General features: G+C 41.2%; 1 protein-coding gene across 3 annotated transcripts in view; it reads right to left on the bottom strand.

Moving 5' to 3' along the window:
• Nucleotides 1-2,204: 2,204 nt before the first annotated feature.
• The window catches only part of LOC122614130, a 34,091-nt gene continuing 8,327 nt past the window's right edge, over nucleotides 2,205-27,968 (bottom strand). Inside the window, exons 2-5 of one of the 3 annotated variants that reach the window (XR_006325726.1) lie at nucleotides 3,847-3,972; nucleotides 3,234-3,793; nucleotides 2,583-2,684; nucleotides 2,205-2,520 (exon numbers count right to left, since the gene is read on the bottom strand). Coding sequence is in view for 1 of the 3 variants with exons in the window: in XM_043788617.1 (XP_043644552.1) it covers nucleotides 3,242-3,793; nucleotides 3,847-3,972 (678 nt within the window). In the remaining 2 variants the exon portion in view is untranslated. The remainder of the gene's footprint in view (nucleotides 2,521-2,582; nucleotides 2,685-3,233; nucleotides 3,794-3,846; nucleotides 3,973-27,968) is intronic. The other 2 variants (XR_006325727.1, XM_043788617.1) reach the window with 2 other exon arrangements.

The raw sequence follows: 27,968 nt of genomic DNA, 5'->3' as shown, positions 1-27,968 counted from the left end.
AATTCCGTAGTATTTGGGTGTTCCTGCTAGTGACGAATATATTTTTAATACCCTCTCAACGCTTTTCCTCCATGAACTAAATTCTCCGGCTTGGCCAGAAAATTCCCTTAAACCCTTAACTATATCTGGGACTCGCTCTAATTCCATCATATTTGCATTGTTGATATCGACTGCCTGATCGAGTAGTGGTGCAGTGTTTGAGTTTAGTCTTTGGTTCAAAAGCCTCTCTACTATTTCTTGAATTTGTCCCTGCATTTGGGCTACATTAAGGGCTTGGTTTACTTCGGGGGCTGTGTTATTATTAAGTAGGGCAGGCCTAATTAGGTTGTTTGGATTCGCCATGATTATTTATGCGATATTTGTTTTCGGAATTAAACAATTTTTATATTTTAATATTTTTTTCTTGTGTTTTTGGAATTACAAATTTTATATTTGCACAGTATTTTTTGTATAGATTTTGTGTGTTTTCGAAAAATAAAAAATTTTTTATCTTTTCACAGTATTTCACGTATGGGTATTGTATGTTTTTCAAATAATTTTTTGTTTGAATTAAAGATTTTATATTTTCACAGTATTTCTTGTACGGATTTGTTATGTTTTCAGACTAAAAAATTTTTTATCTTTGCACAGTGTTTCACGTATAGATTTTGTGTGTTTTTTTTTAAAAAATGTTTTTTTTCTTAACTAACTTACATTATGAAATACATCCTGAACCGGTTAGTGGGTAGTCTTCCTGTTTGCTCCTGGGCTACTTGGGTACCGTCTTAACTCCTCCGTCCAGTTGGCTGAGGCGATCGCCTTCAGTCTGATGTAAGTGAGTTCTTTTTTTTTTTGCAGGAGCCGTCCAGCGGTGATCTTGGCACGTCAGTGCTCTTACGGATTTATCCAGATTTATCCGCGAACCGGGGCAGCCTGTGGGGTGCTCTTATAGGTTTGCGTTTTCGCGTATCGTAACCGGGGCAGCCTGTGGGGTGCACTTACAGGATTTACGTTTACGCCGAAGGATTTTTTACCGCGTCCGGACCCTTTAACGTTGGGCGCCAGTTAATCCGAATGAAGTTAATTCGATTTTTTAATAGTTTTTATTGGACAGAAGTCCGTGTTTATTTTTAAGCAAAATTGAACTAAAGCTATTTTACAATTTGGGTGTTATTTATACCTCCCAGCACCGTCGCTGCCTCTGTTGGCGTCGGTGCTGGCTCCGTCGCTGCCTCTGCCCTCGTTGCTCCCACGGAAGCTCTCCAGACGCTGAGCTTCGCATTTCGAGGCCAATGCAGGTGCACGGCCGGATGCGCGTGCAAGCTTTCTGCATTTGCCCTCGTCGCTCCCACAGAAACGCTGATCCCGCGCTACTGCAGGGGCATGGCCGGATCCGTTTGCGATCTTTCGCAATTCGGTGCTGTGAGTTCTTTTGTTGTTAACTTATACAATACAATATATATTTTAAGCTCGCGGACCCAGATTCTCATTGTCTTCAACGCACCAGTCTTTTCTAAAAACGGCTTTGTGTCGGAATGCCCAAAATTTAAAAGCGTGGGTTAGGGTGGGCTGTTTCTGGAGGTTGCAGTCGCTACAATGGCATGGAGTTGCCATTTTGTTTCTAGCCCGCCTTCAACGGGGGGAATATGTTGGGTCTCGCAGTCGTTAGCAGTTCTTAAATATATTTATTACCAAGTTTAGAGGCACAACTAAGCTTTTTGGCACTTCAGCTGTTCACCTCTTTCGTTATCTATGCAGAGAAGCGTGAGCATCCAAGCAGCTTAAGTCGCTCATGTATGCGAATGTACGCTTTCGTAAACCATGCATGCGCGCATCGATGCATCTATTCGATCAAAATCGCTAAACTTAAATCAACTTTTCTTTCGTAAAAAAAAGCTAATAAAAAGGCTTTTTAGCTCAATAAGTCTCTACTTATTGGAGATTTTGTTATCTGATAAGCTTCGAAAGACTAACATATAATTTTTTCCTCATACAGCGCTGGATAAATATTATTGTTATATTTTGATCGTTTTTATTGTTTTTACTTAGTTTTTAGGTCACAATCAGGTTGCGGAGGTTCTTGCTGCTAGGGTATAAGCTACAGTTCTACGAATTTTTGGGCACCTGGTTGCGAGTATAAGCACATACCAAATTCATTTGCAATTTATTGTCATATTTATTTATATTTTTATTTATATTTATTTAATAAAAAGTAAATTGTGCGATATATACAGGGGTAAAATGTAATCCTTTTAAACATTTTATGAACTACAATTTATTGTTTAAACCTATCACAGTTAATAAGGAGCAATTAGCATGTGTATTAAAATAAATATAACCAAATCAGCGATTTAATTAGCTTTTACCAGGACAGTATTCTATAACTTAGTTTAATTAGCCAAAAACCTTATGTTCCAGTTCATTTAAGCATCCAAAACCAGTAAATGGTATTCATTCCTTCGTTTAGTTCATGTGTGACCTTAAACTCTCAATGGCCAAAAGTGAGCTGATAAACTTAAGACTCCCTGAGTTATACGACATCTGAAAAAAAAAACATTTTAGTTTGGTCAATTATTACTTTCTGTTAAAGAATTATTATTTACTATCATTCCCAGGTTACCACTCGCGAAAAATATTTGTACAACCTCACCAGGTGATTTAAAATCACTTTATATTTACTCTATTTCTTAGAATATGTATGGTAACTGTAAGAAAGAAAAAGAAAACCTCTTTCGACTAAAACTTGACTTGACTCTTGAACTTTTTATACCAGTTACTTGTAGAGTAATTTACTAATATGTATCATGCTATTGGTAATTCCTCACGACCTTTTCCTATATGTGCCCACTTTTCAAAGATAATTTTCGGATTTTTATTATAAGCGAAAAAAAAAATGTAATAATTTTAGAATGAATTTTACATATTTGTTTAGCAATTTTAGTGTAAAAGGAGAAAAAACAACATGAATCGATAAACTTTCGCTGCATCTATGTCTCTGGAGTCAACATGCTTAATCTCTACTTTCTAGCATTTATAGTTCCTGAGATTTTGACGTGACAGACAGACGGGCAGACGGACGGACAGACGGACATGGCCAGATCGACTCGGCTATTGATCCCGAGAATATATTTACTTAATATAGTCGGAAAGGCTTCCTTTAGCATGTTACATACTTTTCAACAAATGTAGTATACCCTTTTACTCTACAAGTAACGGGTATTGTATGAACTAAACTTTTTTTATACTACACTCACCTGTTGGCTTAATGCAGCTGTTCTTCTCTTATAAAAATCGTTTGGGGAGTTTGGATCTCGGCGAAGCACTCGTCGCCGACTCGGCGGTTTGTTTTATCTGCGCTATAGAGGGTGCTGGTAGAATTACGGGATATAGTTACAATGTCGCAGTCGCGTCCCTCGTCGCTGCTTTCGCCCGTGTCCAACAAAGCAGGCTCCATATCCAAGGCGTACGTGGTTTTCGTGCTAAATGCCGAATCCCGGACTGTTCGATTTTTAACAGGATGCCTGACAACCGAAAGATCATCTAGTAACTTAATATCGCAAGGACTGTAAGCATGATTTGCGGCTTCACCTGCGAGGTTTTGAATTAAATTTGCTCGTACATATTTAACATCTGTTATATTGGCAGTACGACGGGCCAAACTAGACATATGAATCGTGGCTTTGGTAATTGCATAGCTTAAGAGACTTATTCCCAACAGTATGCCGCACCAAAAGCCTAGGGGATTAACTAACGGCAAAATATTCAGGTAAAAATTGAACCGCGAATCCAAGCTGTCAGGCAGTTTTGACATCATCTAAAATGAACAATTCACAAAGATTGCATTGTAGTAGTAGTGTAGGTACTTACGATTTCAAACCACAACATTGGCACTGTAAGATGATTAAACACAGATACTATTGGAAAATTGGTTAGGTCCTTAAAGTGCATGTTTATTTGCACTTTTACAGAGAGTGATAGCGGCAGGCCGGATTCCTAAAAAATAATAAATACACACATACTTTATAAGAGATCGAAATTGTAAACTGTCAATACCAAATTAAAACACTTTATAATCAAAAATATCATGTTTCCCATTTACTTTTTGATTAAATCTATGGCAGCTAAATGACATATGAATCTATTCTGACCAATTCCTGCATTAACAAAGGGTCTTTCGAAAAAGTTTAATGTAGGTAGGCTTAAAACTAAGTCTGCATAGAAACGGACAGCCAAACGAACAAATGTCTATTTTACTACGTCCAAAAAAAGCTTCCGACTGAAATCAATATACTTTCTGCAAGGGTATTAAAATATGAACATTTATTAAGCAATGTTAGGTTTGTAAAAATAACAAGAGAAAACGCTATAGTCGAGTTCCCCGACTATCTGATACCCGTTACTCAGCTATTGGAAGTGCGCAGGATAGTCTTCAACACTGACAGATTTTTGGCAAATCGATAGAAATTTACAAGACTAAGCACAAATGCAGATGTCAACTGCGAAAGGCGGGCCTGTCTGTTGCCAGTTACGCAACAAATTATTGCGTTGTAACCGCAGTGCGAAACGGAGAGTTTGGAGATACAAAATCTGTAGAAAGAGTTTTGAAAAACAAAGTCCGAAGATCAATTGGAGAACGAGAGTATGGAGGAACGGAACGTGGAGACGGAGTGTGTGGAGAGCAGGAGTGAGACGGCACGAATAAGAGATTTCAAGAAAGAAACGGTACCAAGCTGGATTTGGGAGACGGTCAAGGAGAAAGAGAATACGAGTGAACAACATCTCCCAATTGAGACACAGGTAGCTGAGTTGACAGGTAGCCGCGCGACCCCGGCGAGTCCGAAAGCGTTTGAACAGACGGAGAAACCCAAAACGGAGAATCAAACCAAAGTGTAAAACGAGAAAAATAAAGATCAAGAAAAAAAGAACTTCTAACTAATGTTACTGGTGATCGGATCTTTTTCGGCGTATAAAAATGCACAAAAGTGCAAGAATGTAGAAATCAAGTAAGTTTTGCTCGCCGCTTAAAAGGTTCGTGAGCCGAATTTTTTTTAGTCTGTTTTCCCAGGAAAAAAGTTAATATGCCAAAATCTATGCTTGGCGCAGCCGCCGAGCAGCAGCGACACCTTCAAGTCCCCAAGGTTCGACCAGGGCATTCAACGGTAAGTAAATATCGGGGGAAACCTGGTTGGTGTTGCTTACGCGAAGGCTCTGACTTTTAAGGCAGCACCGCTGACCCAGGGGGCGAAGAAAACATATAACACATTATATAATCTGTCGGACCTCATCGCCACATCTGCGAGAAATATACCAAACTGCGAATCCACATTGAGAGAAATTTTCTGGTTAACACACATCCGCAAATATTTAAATTAATTAAAATGGATTTAACAACTATGTACTCAAAGAGAGAACTTGTATTACATCACTTTTGTATTATTTAATTTTTTTCTTTAGGTTTAATATTTTTCTATATTATTAAACTTAACCTAACTTAATTATTTGTAAGAGCAGTTCGGTTTCAGAGAGTGCGCGTTTAAATTTTCGGTTTAAATTTGGTAAAGAAAAGTTTTTTTAAATAAGTTTTGGTTCGAGAAAACATTAGTGAATGTATATGTCCGTCTATTCCCAAAGTCTTCGTGGAAAACGCCATGCTTTAACTTCAGCTCATCTGCTCGGGAGATCATCTTTCGATTAAAATTGATTAAAATTGCGGTCGTTTTAACTCCAATAAATTAATATTTTTATAGGAAATGATTCACTGAAACATACTGAGAGAAATTAAATAGAACAAAGGAAAATTCGTTCAAATATTCGAATTATACACTGAAAAAAAAAAAATGTAATGAAAAAATTTATTTTTAAAATATTTTAAATTTAAAAACCTTAGTACCTTATACCTTCAGTATAATTTAAATACATTTTACCCTAGAATAATGCATCTAAATAATACACTGGAAACAATTTATTAAATATAAATAATATTTCTAAAGTTAACTTTTAATTATACTCAAAGCGAATTTACACGTGGATTACTCGATTACATTTTTATACCCGTTACTCGTAGAGTAAAAGGGTATACTATACGCTATCCTGAAAAAGATCATAAATTTAACATGACTGAAAATACTGGTGTTACTCATGAGGGATGCCATATCCTCAAAGCTAGTTGACGATTTTCTTCTTCTTTACTATTTCTCAAAAAGACAATATATTTTCCTCAAGGTTGGAATACTCGTGTAGAGGAAGAGTGCACGGTCGAAGGCTTCGTTAAAAAAAATCGATTGGTTTTTTTTGTAATTTAGTCTTAGAAATGGAATATGTGCTTTAAAAAAAAACTTTTTGCCACCCACTCTAACGCCCACAAACCGCCAAAAACTGTCAGTGTTGAAGACTCTCCTGCGCACTTTCACCATCTGAGTAACGGGTATCAGATAGTCGGGGAACTCGACTATAGCGTTCTCTCTTGTTATATTTTCTCTCCATCTCGAAACTTGGGATTTCTTATTTTTTTTTTGACTCGCGATTTTCACGGCCACACTTCCCGCCCAACCGACCGAAAGGCGCTGCCGTGTATCGTACGGCTCGAATCGCGGGAAGATAGACGCGATATAGAAGACAGTAAAGGACGAGGAAATATATGTATACTAGTAGTAAGATCTAAGAATTGGTTAAATACGTTAGTATTAATCGCTTTAAGAACGGCAGAGAGTCAGAATTAGAGATAATAGGATAGAATCTATTATAGTCAGAACATAATACTCTGTAGGGATCATGCAACTCATAGTTAGATCTACATTGATTTAAAATTAGAGGTACGTAATTTCTAGTAAATCTGCTTGGAACAGTAAAGTTTAGCCGACAAAACAAGTCGGGACTATCAACTTCCCCACGAATAAGGTTAAAAATAAAGATTGTTCCAAGCATCGTTCTACGGTAAGCTAAGGAGGGTAAGTTAATTAACATTAAGCTACTTCAATAAGGAGGTAATCTAAGGTTTTGCATAAGGCAAAAAGTATATGTATTGTGGACTCCAAACAGGTGATCCATACTCGAGGATCGGACGGACTAAAGAAATAAATAAGGTACTTCAATAAGGAGGTAATCTAAGGTTTTGCATAAGGCAAAAAGTATATGTATTGTGGACTCCAAACAGGTGATCCATACTCGAGGATCGGACGGACTAGAGAAATAAATAAGGTTTTGGTCATGTAAGGATCATCAAATTCCTTTGACCACCGTTTTATAAAACCAAACACACCCCTGGCCTTATTGACAATAGACGAAATATTGTCTGAAAATTTAAGTTTAGGGTCCAGAAGAACACCAAGATTATCAACATGTGTTATTCTATCCAAAGAGCCCCCACTTAAAGTGTAAGACGCGTGCATTGAGTTGGCATGACAAAAGGTCATAACTTTACACTAAAAGCCATTTAGGTTTAAAACGTTATCACGGCACCAGGCTTTCAAGCAATCTAGATCGGATTGTAAGTCCAAATGGCGAGAAATGTCCCTATATTGCAACCATAATTTTACATCATCAGTGTACATTAGTACACGCCAATGCTTTATTATTAAGGGAAGGTCGTTAATAAATAAGGTAAAAAGGAATGGACCTAGGTGGCTCCCACAAGGGAGGATGTGACTCGGAGAATACAATCAAACAAGTTTCCTTACTTAAAGTGAATGATTAACAGAGTCGAATGCTTTACTAAAATCCGTATAGATGACATCAGTTTGAAGATTTTTTTTGAAGCCCTGTACTACGAAGGAGGTTAACTCCAGAAGGTTAGTAGTTGTTGATCTGCGTTTCATGAACCCATGCTGACGGAGATATAATTGACTTACAAAGGTGCTGCAAATGAGGATTGATAACGTTTTCAAAAAGCTTAGGGATAGCAGACAATTCGGAGATTCCTCTGTAATTGCTTGCATCCGATTTGCTACCTTTTTTATGGAGAGGGATCACAAAGGACTCCTTCCATATATGGGGGAACTGTGAAGAGGTTTGCACAAGGCTTTCGCACAGAATCTAAGCACACAGCCAGGAATTCCGTTGGGACCTGGCGAATAGACAGGCTTAACTCGCTGAAGATCATAAAGCAGTGAGCTTTCGTTTAAAGTAGGACAGAATATTAAATTCGACTTTGATACCGCGTAAGAGTAAGGCCGTTCGGAATGAGGTAACGTAGCATATGTGGTTTGAAAAAACTTGGCAAATAGATCGGCTATTGCCTGATCCGATGTTACCGTAGTATTTTCAAAAAATAGCGAGGAAGGATAACTTGTTGTTTTGCGCTTAGTGTTAACGAAATTATAAAACTGTTTGGAATCCTGTGCGAACTGGAACTTACAACGGTTTAAATAATTCTTATAACACTGAGCGTTAAGCACGGTAAAATTTAACCGAGCACTTACATATTTAGAAAATATAGACTGAGAACCGGTATTTTTAAATTTTATATAAAGGGTGGACTCAACATTTCTTAGATGTGTCAACTCTTTATTAAACCAAGGAGGTTTGTTAGAGGTAGACGGATAGTACATCGGAACACAAGAGTTAAAAAAAGATTTAATTGCAGTCTAAAAAAAAAAATATCATCGGCCATAATGGCCGATTATATAGAATAGAATATAGATCGGACCAATTAAAGCCAGATATAAAAAGATTTAGCCTCCGAAAGTTTGCCTTACGAAAACAATGAATTCGTTTGGTTGACTTATCTGGCCTCTCTTTTATTACGGTACCTGTGTCGATTGTCACCTCGAAAGTTGGATGGTATGGATCTTCTGGTTGACTAAGAGGTGCTACTCTCATCAGAAACACACTTTCAGAACTGGTAACAAAACATAGATCCAATAAACGACCAAGAGAATTTCGAATATAATTAACTTGCGAGAACGATATGTCGAGCAAGCCGTCAATAAAGTCATGCTGTGCTATAGGCAGAAGAATATTCGACTGTTCTTCTGTGGACCACTTAGTGCCTGGTATATTAAAGTCACCTAGAACAACTAGTTGGTCCCTATCGGACAGTCTGTTTGAAACGGATTGGATAGCGGACAAATGGTTAATATATTCAGGAAATTCAGAAGACGGCGGAATGTACGAGCACGTAATATAAACATAGCTATCAGAAAATGACAGCTTTACACATAAGAATTCTAAGTTACGGAACTCATCAAAAAGTACCTCCTCTGAAGTGAGGGTAGACCTAACAGCAATTAGGACTCCACCTCCCCGCATGGAGGGACGATCATGCTTGTATACCGTGTACATACCTGGGAAAACTTTGAAGTTAAGTATCTCCGGTTTTAACCAAGTCTCTGTAAACACAATAATATGGGATGCAAAGGAAAGGCTATTAGAATACAAATTAGTTAGCTTACTACACAAGCCTCTTACATTTTGATAACAGATAGTGAGACTAGATTTTAGTTTTTTGAAGATAAAGAATTAGAAGTAGTAGAGGAGGATGGGGCAGTGATCTGGCCACGTGTTGGAAGTTTAATTCCCACGGGCCCTTTTTTCTATTTTGAATCTTAGCTTCGAACTCATTCACAACCATACTATCTGGTCAAAAAACACCAAAACATACATATGGTCGAGAATAGCTCATTAGGGACAGTTATCTTGAAAGATGAGATATCCCTAGCGTAAGAAAAGTTAAATTTTTCCATTTTTTTGTTGTCGGCTTTTGTTTTATCTTGTATATAAGACAATACATCAGATAATGATTGATCAGGGGAAAGCCGAGAAGCAAACATTTGTTTCTTTAGTGGAACCACCGAGAAGGGTTTTGGCACTGCAGGTTGTATTTCTGAAGTGCCAACTTTTTCCGGTAGTCCGGACTCAATATTCCGTTGTGTTGGTAAAATATTCCGGACGGGTGGAATCACCGGTTGAGAAACCAGTGCGGACAAAACGGAATCTGTAGCAATCCCAGGCTGAACTCCATCCAAAACGGATTGATCGGATTGCTCCGAAGCTTTTTTAGCTGCCGATCTAAGCAACATTTAATGGTTTGCTGCGATCGTCAACTGATCAGCTGTGGAGTCCTGTAGATCACTTACCGAAGGTTGCGGGGCATTCCCCTTAGGCAGCCTACCACCAGCGGCTTTCTTGCGCTTTGGAGATTCTTGAGGCTATTAAATTGTGAATCTAGAGCAGAAAGAAGATCATCAGCTCGACGAAAACTATCTCTAGCCACGCCAAAACTGCTGATCAGTCCTTTCAAGCCATCTTTAGTTTAGCGCATAAAGAGTTGCATTTCATTCGCAACTCCTAGGCAGTATTTTAGATTAGAGCCTTTAGCTAGGTCATAACTTGTTCGGCCGTTAAAATCAGCGCACTTAGTGTGCACCATTCTATCACATAGCCAACAGGTAATTTTTGACTGCTAAGGCTTTATTACCTGACGGCATTTGTTATGGAAGCAGACAACTATGGTTTCCCTATTTAATTGGGTTTTGACCACTGTACCAAAAGACAAAATCAAAAAATGTACCGCAAGAGCGCAGTCTGCACTTTAGGATTTTGTGTGGGAGAGCGAGAGAGCGGGTACACCGTGCAGTTAAGTACAAAAACAACACCAAACAGCACTACTGACAACGCACGAAAGAGAGAGTAAACAAAACGCAAAGACAGAAAGAGAACAGATTGAAATAATTTATTAAAATAATGCACAAATTACAAAAGATTCACTCGCGAAGCGAAAGGAACTTTAACTAGTACTGATTACGAAATTTAATTATTCAAGAATTTGTTAAAATCTACCGCTGGATTTGTCAAATCATAAATAAATTCGGAGCGCAGAAAAAAAACACGACCGTTCGCTTTGAAGCTAGAAGCTGCCAAAAAGCAATATTCTTAAGCAATATGGGGTTAGACAGATCACCAACTAGAAAATCCTCTAGTGTCTCAATCTCTGTTTGCGCAATATGTGCAGCAGAGATCATTACATCAAACTCGTACATAACTACTAGTCAGCATGAATTTCAAGGGTATGCATCGGGAATCATGCCTCATCCGCACCATCCACTTTATTTTCAACTCCGTCATGTGACCCAAACTTGAGCTCTCAGCCATTGCCATCTTCTTATTCAACATTATTATCATGTTCTTATTCATAATCTAAACCTGATCATCAGTTAGCAAGCCCTTCACCAAAAACCTTGAATGTTATGAATGTTGCATGCATCAAACTGCTATTATCTACGTAAGAAATAGAATTGGAGCATTTATGCTTTGCCGAGCAACTTTAGATTCAGTCACTTAGCTAAACTTTATAACTTCTTGCTTAGCTAGTTAACTCAATTTTAGTCATAGAACATCGCAAATCTTGATTTTTGGGAACGGAGATTCTTCCATGATTTCTGATAAGGCAGTCGATATTCTTGCGCAATTGAACACTGTGACTTATGAAACCAAGCCAGCTGCCTTCTTGGATTTCAGAGCCAAGGAACTACCAAGGAAGGCGAAGGAACTACTATCGCGAGGCCACTTTCCAATCCGTAAATGGTGTTCGAATGAATCAGCAGCCCTGGAAGAAGAGTCTGACTGCGACAAGAAGCAGTCAATCAAATTTCACGATGGATCGGATATTGCCAAAGGATTGGGATTAGTCTGGGATCCAGCTTCAGATCAGCTTCTGATTAATTTTTTCTTAAATACCGTCCAATTATCGACCCACCTAGCGGATTGTATTGTCAGAATAGCCAACTTCTATGATTTATTTTGTCTAATAACCCCGATTGTCAAAAAATCTAAGATCTTTCTGAAATTTCTATTAATTGCTAACGTGGGTTGGGATGACGCATTGCCAGAGCCAATTCTTTCGTCATAGGGGAGGTTGACCTCACAGTACAAAACAAAACCTAAAATTTACACGATTTTTACCGAAAGTCCATCTGCGCTGTGCCAAGTCAAGAGTAGTTCCACTGAAAGCCTTAACAACTCCAATATTAGAACTTTCCGCAGCGCTTTTATTGTCTGAGCTAATCGTAAAGGTCAAGGAATTCATAGATTTCGATTCCGCGTTTCATTGATGGTCAGACTTGTCTATTGTGTTGGCGTGGATATGGCAACCTCCGAGGGATTTCAACGTATTCGTATCAAACAGAATCGCTACAATTCAGAAGATGACGAAAGACATGACTTGGCATCACGTTCCGGTGAACACGGCAGACGTCGTGTGGCGAGGATGTACCCCGAGAGAATTGCTGGAGCATTCCCTTTGGACTAGCAAGCCTCCATTCCTTTTGCACAGCTCGTCCCAATTGCATGCAGTAAAGGATTTGCCAGAGCGCCGTTCTGCGGCTCTACTTGGAAGCGTTTGCATTGACAATTCATTGAACTTCCAATTCCTCAACTCTTTTGATAAGTTGCAGCACGTATTTGCATACATTTTTATTTCAAGTTGCAGAGCCAAATCTATGCCATTAAAAGGCCTTCCAGTGGAGGAGATCAACTGTACTTCTTCAGAGGAGTACCCAGTAGGTTCACTTGGCGAAAGAGTATGGATTTCTTAGCCAGGGCAAGCCGTTTCCACAGAAAAGCAAGCTAGTTTTGTTTAGACCTATACTTCGGTCTGTGGGAGGCTTCAGAATGCATTTCACACTATAAGAGTGGACTATTGAGTGCCATTCAATCATGCTATACGGCAGAGACCAGGGACAAGACACCCCATAGGTGCTATATCGCCGTCTTCATTTGCTTTTTCACGAAGGCAGCTCATTTGGAATTTGTCCAGGATCCCACGATGGATTTTTTTATCGCAGCGCTGAGAAGACTAATCAGCCTTCGAGGCCATCGTACCATATGGAGTGACAATGCTATAAGCTTTGTCGGTGCAAAGAGCGAGATTGGTGTACCACGGTACATGCAGCTCTCATCGAGTCTCCCCTTTCGCCCTTTTATCTTCTCTCGCTAAAGCTGTCGCGTTATCGATTTATCTAAGCTACTTTGTAGGCTTATGACTATGGGTTTATATTTTGAAGCCAAGTTCTGGCTTAGTCAGTCTACATTTCCGAATAAAACAGACCATACAAATACAATAATATAACCTATTTGTGAATTTTTATTAATTATAGGAGGAGTGATGCCTCGGATTGCCACTTGGCCTCCCAAGGTTATTTTCTAAATTTCAAGAGATAAACATCAGGAAAATACTTTTATCCGAGCTCTATTCAAACTGTGAAAAATATATTCCAAAATAATAATAAGGTATAACTATTTGGAAAAAATTCACGGTGACATATTTAATCAAACGAAATTTAAGAATTAATTTCAAGATTGAAAACCTGCAGGAGATTCTTCAACACTGACAGTTTTTGGCGGTTTGAGGGCGTTAAAGTGGCCGTGGCAAAAAGTTTTTTGGCAAATCGAGAGATATATCCGTCTGTCCGTCCGTATGAACGTAGAGATCTTAGGAACTGTAAAAGCTAGAAAGTTCATATTCAGCATCCAGACTCCAGTGCCTAGGCGCAGCGCAAGTTTGTCGATTCATGTTGCCACGCCCACTCTAACGCCAACAAACCAAAACTGCCGACACTTTTGAAAAATGTTTGGTTATTTTATGCCACGCCCACCCTAACGGCCACAAACCGCCCAAAACTCCCACGCCCGCACTTTTGAAAAACTTTTTTTTTTACATTTTTGTTAGTCTTGTAAATTTTTCTTCGCACTTCCACTAGCTGAGTAATGGGTATCAGATAGTCGGGGAACTCGACTATAGCGTTCTCTCTTGTTTAAAATAACTTATTGAATAAATTTCTGTATAATATAGACAAATTAAATACCCTTATCAAATAAAACGTCTAGTATTGCAGGGCCGTCTTCGTCATCCATAAAATAAATGTTTGATTGACTCAGCACGATGAACTGATATGATTATCATAAAGTAACGCATTGGTTATCGGTGTGCTGTTCATCCGAATTAATTAGACTTTTTAAAACATACTACTTTGCCGTCCCAAACTGAAAATCGTCCCACTCAAGAGAGGCGAATTCTGTTCCAATGTTTTTGGTGGGGGTAGATAATTAGTGATCAAATACTCCCTTTAAGAAATGAACAACCGAATCGTCTAAATCGGAAGCCCCGACATATTTCAAATCCGAGCCTTTAATTATAACTACATCAGAATTATATTTACTGAGTGGGCAAACTCTACAGTCGGTTCTATTGGCAGTACTGAGGTATTATAAGAACTGATCCTGAGCAATTTAAGGGGATCCATTTTTATACATGAGGATTGTTATGGTATTTGTTTTGGATGCAGGTAAATAGCCGCATATAAATGGTAGATTATGATTTGAAACCATTAACGTCAGTGTCTGGAAAACTCCAAGTAACAACCAACAAAAAGTAGACATATTTATAGAACATGGTCCTGACATGCCAACTTTTCAGAAGACCCTCCTTTTCTTTCCTTTAAATTACATTTTCTTATTCGTTTGCTTGCACCTATTCAATACTAATCATCAGCTCTTCCAATTATGTATTCTTTCAGGTTTTTTTAAATTGAAAATATCTTGCCCCTGCTGTGAAAGTGTTATAGTCCGTTGTGCAACATTGCTACAATGTATGGCTTCTGGTTACAAAATCAACGTAAACAAATTTGGAGAATTTGCACTTGACACTGCCAAAGAGACCTTATTTAACTATATCCCTGGTACTATCTTCCTCCCTCACTAGACAAAGTTTTGGTTCATGGTCCACTTTTGCCAATCGGGGAGTTATCTGATGCTTAATGTTGGGTGAGGTCAAGTGGGTGCGTTCTCAGCGGACGTCTACGGGATTGGCCAGGTGGTTGGGGTTGTTGTCCAGTCTTCTGCGTATCTCTCGCTGTGACGATAGATCTCGTCTACCACCCATGGAATGCCGAGCTCCTTATGAATGATGGAGTTCTCATGGTTGGGATGGGTGTTGATTCAGACCGCCAACATTCATAAACCGTGCGGTCAATATGGAGAGGTCACTTTTTTCAGACATATTTTAACAAGCCCCGACTGAATTTCTGCTGAGACTACCATCATCGGCGTTCTTGCCGACGAAATGTTAAAAAGTGCCGTTTTCATTGGGACATATGTAAATACATGAATCCAAGATATATTGAAATCGTAAGATAGAAAGTTCGCTGGTCGTCTGTTCACATTGCCCCGCAATCTTAGCTTCAACTTGATTAACTTCAACTACAAATTTTTAATTCCGTAATTTAAAACCAAATTTAAAATAAACTCCGTGTATCCAGAAACTTATACAAATAGACCATGGCAGTTCAACAACTGTCGGAATCCCACCTAAATCAATTACTGAATCAAATTAAAGAACTGAACTACTATGATGGCACACCTGGCAAGCTGTCTGTGTTTGTTAACCAGGTCGAGCAGCTACTTAATCTATACCCTACCCAAGATGCAAGGCAGGCACATGTTATCTACGGAGCAGTAAAACGCTTACTAGTGGATGCAGCATTGGAGGTCGTGACCCAAGAAAGAGTAAATACATAGCTGGATACAAAGACGGCCCTGGCGATGGCATTCAAAGACCACAGGCCCTACATAACACTTATAAGACAACTGGAGGATACATCATACCCCGGAAGCATCTGTAAGTTCATCGAGAAGCTCGAATCACAATATTGGATTATGTTTGACAAGCTAGAATTAGAAAGCGACCCTGTCGATAAATCAAATCGATGACGCCAGTCCAGAAAATCAGCGTTCTAATAGATCAAAAGGGAACAGACGCAGGAACAGGAGAAATCATAGTCAAAGCAATAATCAAAGATATTGAACTTTTGAATTACTTTATTAAAAATACTGATCGAACTTTGGTGGCAAGAATAATTAGGTTTTAATTTCGCAACGACGACAACGAAAAGAAATGCGCGTGCTCGGGTTGAATTCAATTTTCGACTTCATCTTCTATTTAACATATATGTTCTTAGGCCTAGCATAACAAAGGATGGCGAAGACGGGGCGAATTCGCAAAGAGCGAGAGAGAGCTTTATTATGCTCCCGCCTTCGCCCTAAACTAACTTACACTAGACTTCAAATTTTTGTTCTTCTTCACATGCCAACAATAAACAACAAACAATACACAATGACCGACAATATGGGTTCAGCCAACACCGGCCCCGTTGAACGCCTCCACGGCTTCAACAAATCGGCAGCGGCGCCAGCTTGTGGATCGCCCTCCGGAAAATGGCTCCATCACTCCTCCTAAGGTCGACGACCCTAACCTTGCCGTCCTCTCCTGCGTGCGTCGCGACGATCCTTCCCCGGAGCCACTGTTGAGGCAGCAGGTTGTCCTCTGCCACGACGACGAGTTGGCCCTCCTCGACGTTGGCCTTCCCCTCGTGCCACTTCCCCCGACCCTGAAGGCCCATGACATATCCCCGGGACCACCGCCGTCAGAACGTTTCCCTGACTGACGAGACAAACCGCCATCGCCGCAAGCAACTGAGACCCGCCTGGTCCGGGATCCGGAGTGCTGGTGCTGCGATGAGGCCCGCCTGTCAGCAGGTGCCCGGGAGTTAGCGCCTCTCCGTCGCTTGGGTCCTGGCTGAGCGCTCCGAGGGGCCGCGAGTTCATCGTGGCCTCGATCCCGACGAGGACTGTTTCCAGCTCTTCGGCGTTGAGGAGTGCGCTGCCCACCGCTCGTTGGAGTAGGTGCTTTGCAGTTTTCACACCTGCTTCCCATAGTCCGCCCATGTACGGAGTCCGAGGGGGTGTGAACGCAAATTCGCATCCGCTTTTTGATGCGAACTCGCGAATTGCGTCCGCTTGCTCCTCGATCCGATCGCGAAGAGCCAGGAAGTGGCGACTCGCTCCGACGAAGTTCGTCGCGTTGTCGCAATGCACCGTCTGCGGACATCCTCGTATATCAACCAATGAATCTTTGAAAAGCCAATAGGAAGAAATCAGTACTTAGATCTGAGACAATCTCTAAGTGAACCGCCTTGGACGCAAAACAAACAAATAAGGCAACGTAGGACTTATACGGGGGCCTTCCTCGAATTTTTAATGTCGTATAGACAGGGCCACAAAAATCAACGCCACATATCGCAAATGGGCGGAGAGCACGGAGTCTATCTGCGAGTAGATTTCCCATAATTTGTGCCATTAGTCGAGGCTTGCATTTGAAGCAGCGCACACATGATCGAACTGTCTGACTGCAAAGTTCCTGAGCGTTTACGGTCCAAATACGCTGTCGTAGGATGCTCACAAGTGCTCGAGGGCCGACATGAAAATTGGAATGGTGCAAATGCCGGACGTAGCTCTGCACCAAGTGCCTGTATCCTCATGGATGAATTGGTTCAATCGCTGAAGACTTGGGCCGACCTTGGAGCCTTTACGAACCTTTTTAATTTCTCCTTGATACTCGTGCTTTTGTCTAATTTGGTAATCTTATGAAACGCTTCATTATATTCAGTCGGTGACAGAGTTTCTTCGAAAACTATACTCTTGTCTTTGCATTTTCTTATAAAGCGGAACATATAAGCGAACACTCTAAGCAGTTTGAGGTGTGACGAAAACCCCTCGGTGACATCCAGCAAATCGGAAGTTTGCACAGCAGCGGTCAGCCCGACCACAGTCTTCCTAGCTTCCTGACGCAAGACTTCCTCATCCGGCTCGAAATGCGCATTTATGGGCCAGTTTTCTTCTTCGTCCTTCAGAAATGGTGGGCTAGTGAACCAGATCGACTGCCCTATCTCGTCGACGTCACAACCTCTCGAAACGATATCTGCTGAGTTCTGCTTTGTGGGAACATGCCGCCATGTAGCTTCTCCTGACCATTCTTAATCTCCGCTACCCTGTTCGAAACGAATGTCGACAACGAAGATGGATGAGATCGAATCCAGTGAAGAGTAACTTCAGAGTTCGACCAGTATACAATTAGTTCGATAGGGACTTTTAATAAGGGTTTGATTATATGGCAGCGATCTGCGAGAAGGTGAGCGGCACATAACTCAAGCCTTGGGAGCGTTTTGGTCTTGAGCGGCGCTACTTTTGACTTTGAAGTCAACAACGATAATTTAAAACCTTCGACAGTTTTGCTACGAATATAGACGCAAGCTCCATAAGCTCTCATGGAAGCGTCGGCAAAGGCATGTAGCTGTACCGGTGACAATGCACGAACCGAGGAATCGATATCTCATCCAGTTGAGACAGAGTGCTTTTTAGCATATCCCAAGCTGTTTCCAAATGCATCGGAATTGACTCATCCCAATCTAACTTATTAAGCCAGAGTTCCTGCAATAGGATCTTTCCTTTAATCACAATGGGACTTAACAAGCCGAGGGGGCCAAACAGCTTCGATGTCACCGATAGTATGTTCCGTTTTGTCGCTCGGAGACCCATGACAGAAGTGTCAATTTTGAACTTGAAGGCATCTTCGCTAGGCAACCACGATATTCCTAACGCCTTAGTTGACTCTGAATCCGAGATAGGTATCGACTTAACTGTGCTCTCAGATGCAGTGACCTCAGGTGAGTTTGAAAACCACTTTGTCAATTCAAAACCTGCTGTTTGAAGAACCTGAGACACTTCAGACTTCATTGTCTTTAGCTCCTCTACGCATGCAGAACCAGTTAACATGTCATCGACGTAAAAATTCCCAACTCTAGGGAATGAACATTTAGCAGATTCACTCAACCTCTTTAAACACCGAATAGCCAGAAATGGGGCTGGTCCAGTACCATATGTGACGGTGTTGAGCTTGTATAATCTCAAGGATACAGAGGGGTCTCTCCTCCACACTGAGTTGAAACTTCCTTTCCGCTTCATTAACTATTACTTGGCGATACATCTTTTTACATCGGCAGTCAGGGCATACCAGCCGGAAGCGGAGTAGAGTGGAGTACAACTCTTCTTGAATTGTCGGCCCCACCATCAGGATGTCGTTTAAGGCCACCTGAGACGATGTTTTGCAGGACGCATCGAACACGACGCACAACTTTGTTGACGTACTCTGGGGCCTTAACACGCATTTATGGGGAATGACATAATGTGGAGTGGAAGGGATTTTGTTGTCTGTAGGCGACATATGACCTAGGGCGAGATATTCTTCCATGAATTCCAAGTACATGGTCTTCAAGTTAGGATCTCGAGACACCCTTCGCTCAAGCAAAAAAAACCGCCGTTTTGCAACCTCGAAGGAGTTGCCTAATCCATTTGGATCAGATTTAAACGGCAGCCTAACTTCAAACCGACCTGATGGCAATACCCGAGTAGTCTTCCTATAATGGTCTTCACATAACTTGTGCTCAGGCGACAGAATTTCTTTGGATTTGGCATTCCTCCAGCGACCAAAATTTCTGTAGTGTGCTGTCAATCGATACTAAAGGTTCTTCACTACAACTGAAACTATTCACAACTTGTTTCGGGACTGCAGACTTGTATCTGCCCGAAACAACCCAACCAAGATGGGTCTTTTGTAGAGTTGGATAGTCACGACCTTGTCTAATTTGACCAACAGCTAGCAATTCGAAAAATGATTCTGCTCCTATCAACATATCAATTTGTTGTGACTTGTAGAAATATGGGTCTGCTAATGGTAGGTTCTTCGGGATCTTCCAATCACTGACGTTCACCGACTGATCAGGATGGTAACCGGAGATCGACTTTAAGATCCAGAAATCGAACGAGAACTCACTACCATTTATTCGCGCCTTCACCACTGTGTGTACCTTTTTTTTGACTTGAGAATTGGACTCGCCAATACCAAGTAAGTTGATACACGGCTCCTCTCTACGAATCTGTAAGCGGTTCGCCAGTTCTTCTGTTATAAAATTCGTTTGAGACCCAGAGTCCAGCAGAGCTCGGGCCAAAACGTATTCTCCGTTTTTCGTACGGACGCTTACGATTGACGTAACCAAAATCACCCTGTCCAAGGACGTGGCATGCATAACATGTGACGTGGAAGGCTGATCTTGGTTAAAAGTAGGAGACATGGTCTCTGGCGGGGGTGGCAACGCTAAACTGTTCTCAGGCACTGTATATCTATGAAGCAGAATATGGTGTGAGCGGTCACAAGCTCGGCACTTTTTGCCTTTGCATTTCGAAACAGTATGGCCTTTTCGCAGACAATTGACACATAAGGAGGCAGACTTAACCAACTCGAACCTTTGCATTACAGAGAGACGCCCAAACGGGCTACAATTCTGTACTAAATGATCTGCTGCATTGCAATAGCTACAAGTTTGCTGAGGCTTGCTGTTGGAGAAGGAACACGAGATTATGTGGCTTGCTTGACACAATTTTATCTTGCTTCGGCTTTGTCGATTCTTTAGCTGATAAATGCTGATATCGGCGATTTAACATTTTTCAAAATCGGCCCAAAGCGGCAAAGTCTCATAATCGAGCTGTTCCTCCCATTTTTGTTTGGTCACTGGGTCGACTCTATTCAATACCAAATATATCAACATTGCATTCAAAATTTTTGTATCATCTCCTTTCGATAACAGAGAACCATAAATCGAAGAAAAAGTATCGATAAGGTTTCTCAAGGAGGAAGCGGACTGATGCGATATTTTAGGCAGACTAAACAATGTTGATATATTATTCATAAAGATGAGGCATTCGTTATCGTAAACCTTTTTTAAACTGGCTAGTGCCTTTCGTAATTGCTCTCGGTGACTTGGTAAGCTTTAATTGTTCCTAAAGCTTCACCAGAGAGACATGAAATTAAATGGTTACATTTTTCGATAACTGGAATGCTGGCGTCTTTATGAACCAAAGTTTCGAAAAGGCTGATGAAATTTTGAACTCCGAATAATCTCCACTGAATTTTGGCAATGCCAAATTCGGAAGTCGCGCACGAGTTGGAGCTACAGCAGCTGATGCCGGAGCTTCGCTGACGCTTGCTACCTTCAAGGCAGACAACAGGGACATTATTTTTGCCTTGGTCACTATACAAAGTTCTTCCAACTCTTCGCCAAATTCATCGCCACAATCTATGTCTTCTATCTGTTCTTGTAATTGATTTGCCTTATCAATTGAAGCATTTAAGTTTTCTAGTCGACATTTCAATTCCTCCTCTAATAGCGGAATCGATCCCGCTTCTAATCGTTCATTTAATCGGCGAATTGTTCTGACCCGACTTTGGAGCTTGCTTTTCAGCTCTTCCAGAACCGATTTATTTTTGGTTTCTATGCTCATTTTAAATTAAATATTTAAATTAACTAATTAAATTAATTAAATATTATTTCCGAATTAAATAAATAAATGGCCGAAACAAATTATCTCAAATCAGACCGACAATATAATTTAATAACCTTCGAATCAATAATTAGAAATTTATTAAACCAAAAAAATAGGTTCTTTTTAATTTCATAAATTATTAATTTATTGTTCGAAATGTATATTAAATATTTTTCTGATGAGAACAACGAAAACAAATTATTTAAATTGAAATTCAAGTCACGCAGTATCAATTAATAGTGGGTGCGAAATGACGCCGAAAAGGGTATACCCGCAGAATACAGAGTAGAGCGTCACTTGACGATCCGCTAATCTAAGCGCGCCAACGAAAAAGGGCCAAACAACAACAACGCAGGTAGCGGTGCAAAGGCGAAGCGAAAACGAAAAGTTCACCGCTGCAGCTGCTGGTATATAAGGCTGTCTGTGTATTAGTGCGCAAGCTTGGATTAACTTCCCAACTATTAATGCGATGCAGTGATTGCAATAATACTGTACAAAATAATAAAAATGTTGCGTTCAAAAGCGGTTCAATATATGTATGTGTATTTATTTTATCAACCAATAAATTTGATAATTTGCATGCAATCTAGCTCTACTATATTGATACGTACATATGTGCCAAGAACTGAAAGCGAGGTGCAATATTCCAGCACAAGACAATAAACATTAAATTTGTCTATAACTCTAGCTTTCAATTTTTTGCACAAATACCTCTGATTTCCAAATGCTAATTTAGCGGCCACTTTCCTTAAAAGTTCCCTCGGTGGTGGCGGCAATTCCGGAAGCAGGGTATTTCACGACCGACACGGAATATTTTAAGATATATTTATTATTTAAACACAATAGGCCGTCGCGGGCAACTATGTATTTATTTATTTGCACTCAAATAAAAAACAAAGAACAATTTTTTTATGTTGCACTTTTATATATTATAATATATATATATATATATATATATATTATATTATATATTATATATGTGTCACTGTCACTTTAATTAAATGTTGCCTTTTGTTTAAACTAATTATATTGTCCACCCGGGGGCGCCATGAACCATTTTAATTAGTTTATTAAAAATACTGATCGAACTTTGGTGCAAGAATAATTAGGTTTTAATTTCGCAACGACGACAACGAAAAGAAATGCGCGTGCTCGGTTGAATTCAATTTTCGACTTCATCTTCTATTTAACATATATGTTCTTAGGCCTAGCTTAACAAAGGATGGCGAAGACGGGCGAATTCGCAAAGAGCGAGAGAGAGCTTTATTATGCTCCCGCCTTCGCCCTAAACTAACTTACACTAGACTTCAAATTTTTTCTTCTTCACATGCCAACAATAAACAACAAACAATACACAATGACCGACAATATGGTTCAGCCAACACCGGCCCCGTTGAACGCCTCCACGGCTTCAACAAATCGGCAGCGGCGCCAGCTTGTGGATCGCCCTCCGGAAATGGCTCCATCACTCCTCCTAAGGTCGACGACCCTAACCTTGCCGTCCTCTCCTGCGTGCGTCGCGACGATCCTTCCCCGGAGCCACTGTTGAGGCAGCAGGTTGTCCTCTGCCACGACGACGAGTTGGCCCTCCTCGACGTTGGCCTTCTCCTCGTGCCACTTGCCCCGAACCTGAAGGTCCAGACATATTCCCGGGACCATCGCCGCAGAACGTTTCCCTGACTGACGAGACAAGCCGCCATCGCCGCAAGCAACTGAGACCCGCCTGGTCCGGGATCCGGAGTGCTGGTGCTGCGATGAGGCCGCCTGTCAGCAGGTGCCCGGGAGTTAGCGCCTCTCCGTCGCTGGGTCCTGGCTGAGCGTCCGAGGGGCCGCGAGTTCATCGTGGCCTCGATCCCGACGAGGACTGTTCCAGCTCTTCGGCGTTGAGGAGTGCGCTGCCCACCGCTCGTGGAGTAGGTGCTTTGCAGTTTTCACACCTGCCTCCATAGTCCGCCCATGTGCGGAGCCCGAGGGGTGTGAACGCAAATTCGCATCCGCTTTTTGATGCGAACTCGCGAATTGCGTCCGCTGCTCCTCGATCCGATCGCGAAGAGCCAGAAGTGGCGACTCGCTCCGACGAAGTTCGTCGCGTTGTCGCAATGCACCGTCTGCGGACATCCTCGTTATCACCAATGAATCTTTGAAAAGCCAATAGAAGAATCAGTACTTAGATCTGAGACAATCTCTAAGTGAACCGCTTGACGCAAAACAAACAAATAAGGAACGTAGGACTTATACGGGGCCTTCCTCGATTTTTAATGTCGTATAGACAGGGCCACAAAAATCAACGCCAATATCGCAAATGGGCGGAGAGCACGGAGTCTATCTGCGGGTAGATTTCCCATAATTTGTGCATTAGTCGAGGCTTGCATTTGAAGCAGCGCACACATGATCGAACTGTCTGACTGCAAGTTCCTGAGCGTTTACGGTCCAAATACGCTGTCGTAGGATGCTCACAAGTGCTCGAGGGCCGACATGAAAATTGGAATGGTGCAAATGCCGGACGTAGCTCTGCACAAACTGCGAGCGTTTCGTCAACAGCAAGGGAAACTTGGCATCATATGATATAGGAGCGTTAGCTAGTCGCCCCCCAACTCGCAACAACGAAAAGTTGCACCAAGTGCCTGTATCCTCATGGATGAATGGTTCAATCGCTGAAGACTTGGCCGACCTTGGAGCCTTTACGAACCTTTTAATTTCTCTTGATACTCGTGCTTTTGTCTATTTCGTAAATCTTATGAAACGCTTCATTATATCAGTCGGTGACAGAGTTTCTTCGAAAACTATACTCTTGTCTTTGCATTTTCTTATAAAGCGGAACATATAAGCGAACACTCTAAGCAGTTTAAGGTGTGACGAAAACCCCTCGATGACATCCAGCAAATCGGAAGTTTGCACAGCAGCGGTCAGCCCGACCACAGTCTTCCTAGCTTCCTGACGCAAGACTTCCTCATCCGGTTCGAAATGCGCATTTTTGGGCCAGTTTTCTTCTTCGTCCTTCAGAAATGGTGGGCCAGTGAACCAGATCGACTGCCCTATCTCGTCGACGTCACAACCTCTCGAAACGATATCTGCTGGGTTCTGCTTTGTGGGAACATGCCGCCATGTAGCTTCTCCTGACCATTCTTGAATCTCCGCTACCCTGTTCGAAACGAATGTCGACAACGAAGATGGATGAGATCGAATCCAGTGAAGAGTAACTTCAGAGTCCGACCAGTATACAATTCGTTCGATAGGACTTTTAATAAGGGTTTGATTCTATGGCAGGATCTGCGAGAAGTAGCGGCACATAACTCAGCCTTGGAGCGTTTTGTCTTGAGCGGCGCTACTTTTGACTTTGAAGTCAACAACGATAATTTAAAACCTTCGGCAGTTTTGCTACGAATATAGACGCAAGCTCCATAACTCTCATGGAGCGTCGCAAAGGCATGTAGCTGTACCGGTGACATGGGTCGTATGCACGACCGAGGAATCGATATCTCATCCAGTTGAGACAGAGTGCTTTTTAGCATATCCAAGCTGTTTCCAAATGCATCGGAATTGACTCATCCCAATCTAACTTATTAAGCCAGAGTTCCTGCAATAGGATCTTTCCTTTAATCACAATGGGACTTAACAAGCCGAGGGGTCAAACAGCTTCGATGTCACCGATAGTATGTTCCGTTTTGTCGCTCGGAGACCCATGACAGAAGTGTCAATTTTGAACTTGAAGGCATCTTCGCTAGGCAACCACGATATTCCTAACGCCTTAGTTGACTCTGAATCCGAGATAGGTATCGACTTAACTGTGCTCTCAGATGCAGTGACCTCAGTGAGTTTGAAAACCACTTTGTCAATTCAAAACCTGCTGTTTGAAGAACCTGAGACACTTCAGACTTAATTGTCTTAGCTCCTCTACGCATGCAGCACCAGTTAACATGTCATCGACGTAAAAATATCCAACTCTAGGGATCTAGAACATTTAGCAGATTCACTCAACCTCTTTAAACACCGAATAGCCAGAAATGGGCTGGTCCAGTACCATATGTGACGGTGTTGAGCTTGTATAATCTCAAGGATCAGAGGGGTCTCTCCTCCACACTGAGTTGAAACTTCCTTCCGCTTCATTAACCATTACTTGGCGATACATCTTTTTTACATCGGCAGTCAGGGCATACCAGCCGGAAGCGGAGTAGAGTGGAGTACAACTCTTCTTGAATTGTCGGCCCCACCATCAGGATGTCGTTTAAGGCCACCTGAGACGATGTTTTGCAGGACGCATCGAACACGACGCGCAACTTTGTTGACGTACTCTGGGGCCTTAACACGCATTGATGGGGAATGACATAATGTGGAGTGGATGGGATTTTGTTGTCTGTAGGCGACTTATGACCTAGGGTGAGATATTCTTCCATGAATTCCAAGTACATGGTCTTCAAGTTAGGATCTCGAGACAACCTTCGCTCAAGCGACAAAAACCGCCGTTTTGCAACCTCGAAGGAGTTGCCTAATCCATTTGGATCAGATTTAAACGGCAGCCTAACTTCAAACCGACCTGATGGCAATATCTGAGTAGTCTTCCTATAATGGTCTTCACATAACTTGTGCTCAGGCGACAGAATTTTCTTTGGATTTGGCATTTCCTCCAGCGACCAAAATTTCTGTAGTGTGCTGTCAATCGATACTAAAGGTTCTTCACTACAACTGAAACTATTCACAACTTGTTTCGGGACTGCAGACTTGTATCTGCCCGAAACAACCCAACCAAGAAGGGTCTTTTGTACAGTTGGATAGTCAGGACCTTGTCTAATTTGACCAACAGCTAGCAATTCGAAAAATGATTCTGCTCCTATCAACATATCAATTTTTTGTGACTTGTAGAAATATGGGTCTGCTAATGGTCGGTTCTTCGGGATCTTCCAATCACTGACGTTCACCGACTGATCAGGATGGTAACCGGAGATCGACTTTAAGATCCAGAAATCGAACGAGAACTCACTTCCATTTATTCGCGACTTCACCACTGTGTGTACCTTTTTTTTGACTTGAGAATTGGACTCGCCAATACCAAGTAAGTTGATACACGACTCCTCTCTACGAATCTGTAAGCGGTTCGCCAGTTCTTCTGTTATAAAATTCGTTTGAGACCCAGAGTCCAGCAGAGCTCGGGCAAACGTATTCTCCGTTTTTCGTACGGACGCTTACGATTGACTAGCCAAAATCACCCTGTCCAAGGACGTGGCATGCATAACATGTGACGTGGAAGGCTGATCTTGGTTAAAAGTAGGAGACATGGTCTCTGGCGGGGGTGGCAACGCTAAATGTTCTCAGGCACTGTATATCTATGAAGCAGAATATGGTGTGAGCGGTCACAAACTCGACACTTTTTGCCTTTGCATTTCGAAACAGTATGGCCTTTTCGCAGACAATTGATACATAAGGAGGCAGACTTAACAACTCGAACCTTTGCATTACAGAGAGACGCCCAAACGGGCTACAATTCTGTAGCAAATGATCTGCTGCATTGCAATAGCTACAAGTTTGCTGAGGCTTGCTGTTGGAGAAGGAACACGAGATTATGTGGCTTGCTTGACACAATTTTATCTTGCTTCGGCTTTGTCGATTCTTCAGCTGATAAATGCTGATATCGGCGATTTAACATTTTTTCAAAATCGGCCCAAAGCGGCAAAGTCTCATAATCGAGCTGTTCCTCCCATTTTGTTTGGTCACTGGGTCGACTCTATTCAATACCAAATATATCAACATTGCATTCGAAATTTTTGTATCATCTCCTATCGATAACAGAGAACCATAAATCGAAGAAACAGTATCGATAAGGTTTCTCAAGGAGGAAGCGGACTGATGCGATATTTTAGGCAGACTAAACAATGTTGATATATTATTCATAAAGATGAGGCATTCGTTATCGTAACCTTTTTTAAACTGGCTAGTGCCTTTCGTAATTGCTCTCGTGACTTGGTAAGCTTTAATTGTTCCTAAAGCTTCACCAGAGAGACATGAAATTAAATGGTTAAATTTTTCGATAACTGGAATGCTGGCGTCTTTATGAACCAAAGTTTCGAAAAGGCTGATGAAATTTTTGAACTCCGAATAATCTCCACTGAATTTTGGCAATGCCAAATTCGGAAGTCGCGCACGAGTTGGAGCTACAGCAGCTGATCCGGAGCTTCGCTGACGCTTGCTACCTTCAAGGCAGACAACAGGGACATTATTTTTGCCTTGGTCACTATACAAAGTTCTTCCAACTCTTCGCCAAATTCATCGCACAATCTATGTCTTCTATCTGTTCTTGTAATTGATTTGCCTTATAATTGAAGCATTTAAGTTTTCTAGTCGACATTTCAATTCTCCTCTAATAGCGGAATCGATCCCGTTCTAATCGTTCATTTAATCGGCGAATTGTTCTGACCCGACTTTGGAGCTTGCTTTTCAGCTCTTCCAGAACCGATTTATTTTTGGTTTCTATGCTCATTTTAAATTAAATATTTAAATTAACTAAATTAAATTAATTAAATATTATTTCCGAATTAAATAAATAAATGGCCGAAACAAATTATCTCAAATCAGACCGACAATATAATTTAATAACCTTCGAATCAATAATTAGAAATTTATTAAACCAAAAAAATAGGTTCTTTTTAATTTCATAAATTATTAATTTATTGTTCGAAATGTATATTAAATATTTTTCTGATGAGAACAACGAAAACAAATTATTTAAATTGAAATTCAAGTCACGCAGTATCAATTAATAGTGGGTGCGAAATGACGCCGAAAAGGGT

This window comes from Drosophila teissieri, chromosome 2R (assembly GCF_016746235.2).
Source record: "Drosophila teissieri strain GT53w chromosome 2R, Prin_Dtei_1.1, whole genome shotgun sequence".
NCBI lineage: Eukaryota > Metazoa > Arthropoda > Insecta > Diptera > Drosophilidae > Drosophila > Drosophila teissieri.
Note: the sequence above shows the minus strand (reverse complement) of the source record. Positions and strands in the feature narration are given on the sequence as shown.